Source organism: Chaetura pelagica, unplaced genomic scaffold (genome assembly GCF_000747805.2).
Source record: "Chaetura pelagica isolate M959 unplaced genomic scaffold, ChaPel_1.0 scaffold70, whole genome shotgun sequence".
NCBI classification, from domain to species: domain Eukaryota; kingdom Metazoa; phylum Chordata; class Aves; order Apodiformes; family Apodidae; genus Chaetura; species Chaetura pelagica.
In genome coordinates, this window is record NW_009952265.1 from 464,173 (window position 1) to 474,191 (window position 10,019).

Sequence of the window (10,019 nt, forward strand, 5' to 3'; positions counted from 1 at the left end):
TGGGGTCCAGCTGGAGGCTGCTGCGCTGGTAGTGCCCGCCCCGAGTGGCCGGACGGTCAGGTGTGGGCAAAGCTGCGAAGGGGACGGAGCTGCTGCCTTTGTTAGCGCTGCACCAGGGCTACAGAGCGGCTGAGCTTGTTTGTTCGTCAAGTCTGCACCAGAGAGTCTGGTAGCGTTGCTTGTGCATCTCTGTCATGAGAAGGAGCTGGGAGGAAAAGCTGTCCAAAAAGTGGTGTCCTTAGGCGTGAGGCAGGCGAGCAAGTGTGCTCAGGGTCACCTGGGAAAAAACAGCTTCTGTCCTTTCAGGTCGAGTAAGGAGGCCCTGTGGGGAGATGGTAACATAAGGTAACAACTAAAAAGGAGAATTTTAGCTCTGGGTTGTAGAGGAAGGTAGGAAATGCTGCCATTTGTGGTGCTTGCACAAGACCAAAGCAATTGGTTGGACTGGTAATCTTAACAGTGCTTCTTCGGGTGGAGGGGTTGAGGAAGGAGAGGTGCTAGAGGAGCCAAAAAGGAAGCTGAGGGAACAAAGAACAAGAAAGGTTTGGGTGAGAATTTAGCGATATGAATAGAAAGAGAGAATGTGTTGAAGAAATGCTTGGAACAAGATGTCATGTTTTTGAAAGGAACAGGAAAACACTAACACTATTCTTTCTCATAACCAAAAGAGACAAATATTTACTTTGTAGTGAGAATAACCAGCATGTCAGGTTCATGGTTGATTTTGTTCTTCCTCCCTCTTTTTCCAAGAACAGTTGTAGAGAACAGTCTTGCTTGTTACAAAGACAATTATCAATATTGGCACTAAGCAGCTATGGATAATTGAGCCTTAGAGCCCAACTTATATTCCATTTTATGATACATTTATTGGTCTATATGCACGATTGTAGTCCTATATATATGAAACTTGCCTGACATTCCTCTTGTGAAATGCTGTGCATACAAGCAAGGATAGTTTGTTCTTGAAATGCAGTATGATAATTGATTATGGCAAGAATGCAAGCACTTAACGAGTTTGGCTCTTTTGGGAAGAAGAGCTTGTCTTTTGGTTTTGAAAGATGTTTAGGATCATCAGCGCTACCACAACTTAAATTCTTGGTAGTGGATCTTAGTGCTGTGTTGCTGAGATCTCCTTTTTTATAGTGAGGAGAGAGAACAATGCATGTGAAATAACATGAATGCCTCTACTCCACCCCTCCCCTGCCTCCTCCTCCTAGGAAACAGTTAGGTTAGCAATTCTGAGATTAAACAAGGAAAAATTATTTGCACATGTTTATTTATGCTTTAGTTTTCCTTGGCTGCTGGGCAGCTAATGTTGCTTTATTAACCGTTTCTCAGATAAGCTGCTAATAGTGTATTGACTGACATTTTTGAAACTGATCCTGTCATCCTTGAGCACATAGGGTTGCTGCAGTGGTGAAATACTCACAGTGGAACAATGCGGGGGAGTTTTGGGTTTGTATGTAATGCTTGAATGTAAGGGAATGGTTCCTGTGAGAAGGGAATTTTGGTTCTTCATTTCATCTTCAATGACTTCTCATCACTTAAGTTTTTTAATTCTGAACAATGCATGGTTTTGTTTCCTGCTTTCTTGTGTCTTGGAAATCTGTTCCCTGTTTCTGCAGTTCAAAATGGATGAATTTCAGGGTGCTTTTCATAGTGTCTCATGGATCTTCAACATTAACAGATTTGTTGACTGTGGAGTCTGTGGTCTGCTTGAAGAACGTAATTTTTCAGCAGCATGATGATAAAATCCAGTTATTTTAATTTAAATGTCTCCAAATTGTAGGAACTTTAATGGCATATAATGATTTTCACGTTACAGACTATGTTTCATGTAAAAAGCTTGCTTTAAAAATAATTCTTAATACTCTACAGTTAGGGTTTTTTTTAATATCCACCAAGTTACGGGCTAAGAAATTTTCTGCAGGCAATTGGGCAGATTAATTTTAGAGTCAGGAGTAGAATCTTTTATTCAAGACTGCTGGGAAGCATCTGCCCAATGATAGCATCTTTGTGTCTGCTGTTTTAGGCTTTTATGTTCATCCACATAAAAAATAACAATCTCTGAAATGTAACAGTATCAGCTCCTGTGTTCTAGAGATACATATTTTAATAACATCTCACAAGTATTACCAGTACCACTATTTTGTTTCACTTGGTAGTTTTCTTGTTGGCTTTAGCAAAAAAAGAACTCTAGGTTTAATTAGTAGGTCTCTGTAGTGTTTTGCAGCTTGGAAACTATTTTGTAAGAAATAATTTGTTTCAAAGAGAACCTGGCTCAAATTTAGGGCGTATCATTTTCACCCCCCTTTCCTCCCTTGGTAGCTGATTCTAACTTAAGTTGACTAAATTAAACTTACTTCCCAGAGACCTCGCTTTCGAAAGGAACCAGGCTTTGGATTGTCCTTCTACTCATCTAATGCTGTGGTTCTAAAAATAAATTGTGTGTAGTACTGCTGAGTAGATGTAGTATCATAATGTTATGTACAGTATTAGAGCTAACTAACCCCCACCTGTGCAGCACACACGTGTGCACACAGACTTACATTCTTGTAGACACATTCTTGTAGACCAGCAGCTAGTGGTCAAGGAAAGAGAAGTGCAGTAATAAAAGACTGTATTTCTACTGTGTACCTACAAGAGAGCTGTGGAAAGTTAAAAGTTATCAGTTATTACTTCAACTCTGTGAAAAACATTTTTAAAGTAGAAATGGTTTGTGTGAGGTTGTGTTCCACCTCCTTCCCCTGCTGTAATCAGTATCTGGTGGCGATTTACTTTTGGAGGTGTGAGCTGTTTTTCTGGCTGCTTTGGTACTCAGTATAGATTTCTCTTTCCAGATAATCTCTTGGGAATATCCTGGGTTGACAGCTCCTGGATTCCCATATTGAACAATGGGAGCGTGTTGGACTATTTCTCAGAGCGAAGCAACCCCTTCTACGACCGGACGTGTAACAACGAAGTCGTCAAAATGCAGCGGATGACCTTGGACCATCTGAAGTAAGTTGTGATTTGGATCTGCTTCCTGTGCAATTCCTGTCCTTTGTCCCTCCATCCAGAGGCTTTGATGGCTTAATGGAAGCATACTGGAAAACATTCTGCTCTCTGCTTTTTAGTCCCACCACTTGCCAGGGAGCCCAGCTTTTTTTTGTTTTGTTTTTTGTTTGTTTGTTTTAATTTTGTAGGCTTCTACTTCCTCTCATGCCACTTCAGGGAGATGTTAAGCATGAAGGGTTCTATATATAAGATTCTATTAAAAACAGAACCCGAATAATGGTAATGTAGTTAAATGTTTTTCTGTGGTGAATAGGGTTTGTGTTAGGGGATACTTGGAGTTCATAAATAGTTTGTTTCCTGCTGGCTGTGTCCCATAATTGGTATGTAATTCCTCCAAAGAGCTGGCTTTTTATTATGAATAATAAAAATAATGAGTGTTGTAAATAAATGGATCACAGATGGTTGTGGAATGAGATTGCAGCATGCGCAAGTTAACTTTCTTTGCAGTTTCCCATCTGCTACACTGAGCACAAGTGAGAGGTCTGAGAACTATTTAAAGACTCCACAGTATGATAGGGTGTGTGCAAGCTGAGACAGGATTTAATTGGTAAAGTCACTTGTGCTCAGATGTATTTGCAGAGAGGCTTTCAAATCAAGACACACAGATGGTCACATTAAACACTGGTGCTTTGTTTCTTTGTTTAAATGACATATCTCTGATGATTCTTATCTTTCTCACTACTTATTTGTTTGCAAACATGTTCTTCTTAGAAGTTGTGTGAGGTTGTAAATCCCTTTGTAGGTGTAGCTAGGTTTTGAGATCTAGCTCAGGAAATCCTGTGCCTGTATTTACTGCATATTATATAGAGGAGCTTCCAAAGCATCAGAACCTCTTTCCTTTGCTTCCAGGCCCTTGGGTAGCTCTCCACATCCTGCAGATTTAACTTTTGAGGAAAATACTTAGCCTGGTTGTTTCTTTTCCAGCCAGATGGTTGGAGTGGAGTACATCCTTCTTCATGCTCAGGAGCCTATTCTCTTCATCATCCGAAAGCAGCAAAGGCAATCTCCAACACAAGGTAAGGTCACTCGGTTCTGGTTGCTGTTGAGAAGGCAAATCATTGAGTCACTTCTGTCGGTTTCTAATTTAAGCACGTCTGGTTCCCTTTTTCTGTCTCTGTCTTTAATCTATATAGAAGAGTATGAGGCTTTGTGGTGGGGTGGAGGTATTTTGTCTAGCAGAGTGAGCTCTAGTGTGCTAATAGCAGAGATTGCCATCTTGTGGTGAAATGTGAAGAGTGCAATGAGAAAGTGCTGCCCGGTGGAAAACTTTGCCATGGGAAATCCATTAGGTTATACAAGAGTTTTCATTTTAATAATTTGAATATGAGACTAACTATCCTAGGCTATCCTTGAGAGAGACTGATGAGCTTAGTTTAGTTTGAGTTAATCAAGTGACTAGTATGTGATTTATTTTGGAGAACCATGATTTCCATTAATTAGGGAGAGGGATCCTTCATACTTCTGTTTGTGTTACTATTTCCGCCTTCAATTGGTTATATTGCTGGAAAGGATCCTGTCAGTAGAAGGCAGTGACCTCTGTGAAAAATTACCCATGAGATGCCTCAAGTGTTTATTGTTTTGGTTATTCCTCTAAGAACCGAGTATTTCAGAATCATGAGAGAATCTTATGACAACAGCACCTTTTCAAGTTTTACATGGAATACCTTAGCTTTGTTTCCATTTGCATGCAGCTGTTCCTTTTTAACCTTAATTGTGTGTGTAGTTATTTAAAAACTAGTCACATTTCAATAGCTATTGGACTATCTTGTGTTTACTGCATGTACATGTAAAGTAATATTGATTTTTTTCAGAGTAAGCTTTACAGAAAAGAAAAGCAATGTTAATGTTAGTTATTTCTTTATTTTTTTGTTAGTGACTTAGGCTCTGCATATGCATTTTGGTCTTATACAGGTCTTTGCCTTGTCTAGCAATGCTGCTTATTTGCTTATATCAAGTAATAACCACTTTATATTCCAGTTCTCTACTGAAAAAGAACATGTATGATTCCTTCTTTAGTAGATTATCAAGTTGTTTCTTTATTAAAGGTTTTAATTAAAGGAATCTAGCTTTCAAAAGGTGAGTATGGAAATAGCATGCAGCCCTTCATTTCCAGTTTTAACACTTTTTTAGATCAAGAATAGAGTTGAGGCTTCCACATCATGTGTTTAGACTTTTGCTATAATGCAGATGTGTATTTGGTGGAACTAAACTTGTTTGTTAATGTTTTTCCCATTGTGACTGTGCAGTTTATGGTTGGTACCTTGGTTGAGTCGCATAATTTCCTAGCTCAAATGTTACCCATGTGTTTCATTTTATCATGGTACAAATATTAGTGTATTTGAGACACAGAAATGGGGGTGGAAAACTAAAATGTAATGAGTTCACAATTAATGTTCATGACTCTGATAGAAATGGTGCAGGCTTGTCTTATGACTTTTAAAAATGTGTATTTATAGTTTAAATTCTTTAAGCCAAGTTTTTTTGTCTGTTTGCAGTGATTTTAGAAAAATCTGTAGTATCAAATTATTTGGGAGAGTTACATGTTTAGGAGAGCTGGCTGCTTTGTTACCAAGCTGTGAGACAGTAAATCTGCTGTGATGTGCCTTGTTCCTCTTCTGAGGAAATTCTGAGAATCTTCTTTCTTTTGAGGAGAAGTGGGTACTGGCTGTACTAGGCATGCAGCTGTCTTGGTCTGCTAATTTAGGTAGGTCTCCAGGCTTCCTAAAACACAAGTACTGGATGAATTGGATCCTGTCAGTAAAAAGATTCAGACAGAGTATGTTAATACAGATGGAGGAACTGGAATAAATGTGTGTGCGGGTAAGATCCTTAGGAATGTGAAGCTGATAGCATCGCCATAGATTCTCAATTGAAGAATGTTTGGCAGAGGATTATGGAGGTAATTGTGTTGTTCATTAGAGCTGCAGTGCAGAAGAACAAGAATTTTTGATGGGTCAGTAGAGGTTCCAAATCTGATTTAGCAAATGCCTTTGGAAGTTGTCTTTTTTTTTGCAGAATGTTATTAATTTAGAAAGGCATGCTGTGTTGTTGTGGGTTTCTACCAGTAGCAAAGGCAAGTAGAATTTCTTCCGGTGCAGTTCACTTGACTCCACTTCAAAGATCAATTATTTGTTTGCAGGAGCACAGGACTTAAAGCTGACGCATTTCTGTCTGTAAAGCAGACCTTGGTTTCTTACTCCTTACCAGGCTGCTGCTAGGGTGGAAACAAAGCACCTTGAAAGAAAAAGTTAAAAAGAGAAAATGTGTTGATGAGACAAATACTGCAATTTCTGCTGCTACTACTGAAATTCTGCAACAAATACACAGTCTTCAGTCAGAGCTTTAAACTGATCCTGTTTTTTTATTTTCTTTTACTCCCACAGTTATTCCCTTGGCTGACTACTATATTATTGCTGGAGTGATTTATCAGGCACCTGACTTAGGGTCTGTCATTAACTCCAGAGTTGTAAGTGTTCTGTATATTTGGTATATGCCAGATTCCAGTTTTGTATCTACTTTTACTTTTGGTTGTTCCTCAGGCTGTTTCAGTCTTTCCCTCACTATTTTGAGGAAAGATCTCATGTAGTATTCAGTAACTGAAAGCAAACCCCACTGGTTAATATGGTGTGCATACTACATGGAAGTGAAAGATCCTGGGAGAGTGCAATATGGTCCAGAACACAGGTTACTAAGCATGAAGAGTTAGAATACCTGAAGCGTCACAATTAGTGGAACAACATGAGGTTTCAATCATCAGAAGAAAAATTAAATTACAAATACATATTAAATAGTAATGAATACATATTCAGGGAAGCTTGCTTTGGAATGTCAAAGTAATGTAATATCTCTTTTTATTTGAGGCTTATGTTTCTATGTTAACGTGGTATTTCTTTTTAAATTGGTACTTGGTTTTGCTTTGATTTCTTCTGTTCTAGTAAACTACTACTTTTGCAAGTTTTTCTCTGTCAGTTTAGAAAAGCACTTCAGGAAGAGTCTGTCTTGTAAGAGCCTGTTAAAGAAATTACATTCTTCATCCAAAACTAGGTGTCCCAAATTCCCTTCACAGAACAAAAATGAATATAGAATCCTGATTTTAAAATGCCTGCTTTCAAAAATGTATGCTGTGTTTTCTCATTCAATTCTGAACACTGCCTTACGTTCTTGTTCTGAAAGCTCACTGCAGTGCATGGAATTCAGTCTGCTTTTGAAGAAGCCATGTCCTACTGTCGCTATCACCCATCCAAGGGCTACTGGTGGCATTTCAAAGATCAAGAAGAACGAGGTATGATTACTAGTTGCTCCTGCCTACTTTGGGAGAGGGAAAGTAATGTAGGGAAAAGCTTGAGGCAATGTTCAGTGATGGTGTAGAGGTGAGGTTAAGTGTCTGTCTCCCTGAAGGGTAAAAGGTGGAAGGAATCTTGCTCTTCTGTGCTGGTGGGGATGAACATCAAGGCATGGGTGGGAAATAAAAATAGTGAGCCATGTGTCAACAAAGCAGGCAACTCTTCAACCCACTGGAGACCAAAGTACATTTTCAGAAGCCAAAGCAGGTTATCAGGAGATAACAATTGTCCTTACTCTGTCTTCCACAAGAAAATCAACAACCTGGAAACAGAAAAAGTAGGTTAAGTTTAGAGGAGAGGTGAATACCAACTTGTCATACAACAAAGAGCTGCTAAGAGAACAGAACTTGTAATACAGCTTTCTCTTACATTTCTGTAACTTGCAGAGAAAGCTAAACCAAAAGCCAAGAAGAAAGAAGAACCAAGTTCTATTTTCCAAAGGCAACGGGTAGATGCCTTGCTTTTAGACCTAAGACAAAAGTTTCCACCCAAATTTGTTCAGGTAAGATACTTATGAGCCATAGTATTGCTGTAACTTAGATGGAACTTAAGGCAGTCATAAGTACTTGGATAGCTGGAAGTGAATGGGAATTTTGTGTGCTTTCTGCAGTGGTAACATAGATTAGATATTAAATTTTAAGTGGAAGGCTCTGATTGGAGTATAGGATTCCTCTTTGTAATGGGAAGAGTCATTAAGACCTTGGCAAAACTATGAGGTCAAATTCTGTGATACAAATTCTTTATCTCATCACGGAGAATCTGCTCTTGTCTGCTATTAGATTTTGCTGCTGCCTCCAGTTTCCTGCTTTGTAAGCTCAATCAAGCCACCACAGCTATTTTGTTTCAGTTACTCCATTGTTCTGGAGGTTCATTAATTAGTCTGGAAATTCTTGGCATTCTGTGGAGTTGTTGTGATTACCTCTGATTGTCTCCAGAGGCCATTTGTTCCACCAGGTTTTCTGCTTGGGAGCAAAGGAAATTGTGTTTAGAGCATCTCACAAAACTGTTTACTCCTCAGATGTTGGAAAGACTGCCTGTCTATTTTTTGCTTTAGTGCTTCTCAGTTGTCAGAGGAAAAACTGGATGTTTTAAAATATTGTATTTTGTTTAAAGTGTATTTAGTGACCCTTCTATCCTTAACTCTTTATATGTAAGGGTGCATTGCTTGGTTTATATTCTTAAGTGAATAGAAGGAAGGGTTAAGAAGACTTTGGTTGCACTGATGTGGTGTTTTTTTTCTTCCTTCTCTACAGCAAAAGCCTGGAGAAAAGCCTATCCCAGGTAAAACTCTAATATTCTCACAAGACTTAAAAGTAGGCTCTATTTAGCAGTGTCTTCCAGGATTAGGAATTCTGGCATTGCTAGGTAAGAGCGAAGTGCTAGGTAGGAGTTCTCTGTGACAGCCAGAGTGAAACTGGAAAAACCTGTGTATTTTACTCCTGCCCTTTCTCTCTGTAAAACAGTATTAGTTGAAGGTCCAAATGCAGGAAATGGTCTTTGAAAGTAGGAGGAGGGTAAAAGGGTGAACGAGGAAACAGCTTGGTCAGTCCAGCATCCTTGTGACGTTGGGTGGTACTACAAGCTCCAGAAAGCATGTGAAGGCTTTGAGTTGATCTTAGGCAACCTCAGAACAGGAAAAGCATGAACTGGATCTTTTCAATCTATGCCACTTTTTTTTACCTGTATAGGTATGAGTTTAGTCCTTGGTTATTCATATATTTTTGAAATTGGTTTTGCCTCTTTGACAATATTTTTAAAGTACTCTGACCAGTATTTTAGGAATAAAAATTGGAGGTTTAACTTTCTTTTGCTGTTACTTCTTAAGTGGATCAAATAAAGAAGGAACCAGAACCAGCCCCTGAAGCTGTCAAGCAAGAGGAAAAAGAGACTGTAAAGAATGCTCAGCAGAGTGCTGGCACTAAAGGACCACCTGAAAAACGGATGCGGCTCCAGTGAAGGGAGAAGTCGCTACATGTCTGGATTTAGTCAGTACCTGGAAGACAGGAGATTCTTGCTCCCCTTTATATTTAAGATCTGCATCTGAGACTGACAATTCAGGGACTGACGTCCCTGTAACAACTTTTTCTGTAGAACCCTGTCACACAAATGTTAACGTCAGGATGTGAGCTGCCTCAGAGGTGTTTTCAGTCTTCATCTTACTTTGAATGTTGGCTTCTGGGAATGGTTTTTACAGACATATTTGGCAGCCTCCTGAAATCTTTACCTGTCACACAAATGTTAATGTCAGGATGTGAGCTGCCTCAGAGAAGGTGTTTTCAGTCTTCATCTTACTTTGAGTGTTGGCTTCTGGGAATGGTTTTTACACAGACATATTTGGCAGCCTCCTGAAATCTTTACACACTCTTGCATACCTTGTGTCTTGTTTTTTCTATGTATAAAGAAAAACTTTTATATTAAAACCACCCTGAATTCTTAGCAAATAAAACTTCTGGCTGCTGCAGTGCCTTTCTGAAGTGCTTACTTTGTTAGTAGCAAATACGCCATGTGTGTTGGCAACATTTTTTCTGATGGGATATCAGAATGTATTGTGTGCTGTTTTAAGGAAGAAAAGTTCAACAAAAGGATTTAGGCTGCCTGCTATAAATTGCTGTGCCTTTA

General features: G+C 39.0%; 1 protein-coding gene across 1 annotated transcript in view; it reads left to right on the forward strand.

Moving 5' to 3' along the window:
* MED6 (mediator complex subunit 6) overlaps positions 1-9,616 on the forward strand; it is a 38,997-nt gene extending 29,381 nt beyond the window's left edge. Inside the window, exons 2-9 of the mRNA XM_010007716.1 lie at positions 1,626-1,725; positions 2,822-3,000; positions 3,982-4,073; positions 6,441-6,523; positions 7,231-7,339; positions 7,787-7,902; positions 8,654-8,681; positions 9,226-9,616. Of these exons, the coding sequence (XP_010006018.1) occupies positions 1,626-1,725; positions 2,822-3,000; positions 3,982-4,073; positions 6,441-6,523; positions 7,231-7,339; positions 7,787-7,902; positions 8,654-8,681; positions 9,226-9,356 (838 nt within the window). The 3' untranslated portion in view covers positions 9,357-9,616. The remainder of the gene's footprint in view (positions 1-1,625; positions 1,726-2,821; positions 3,001-3,981; positions 4,074-6,440; positions 6,524-7,230; positions 7,340-7,786; positions 7,903-8,653; positions 8,682-9,225) is intronic.
* The last annotated feature ends 403 nt before the right edge of the window (positions 9,617-10,019 follow it).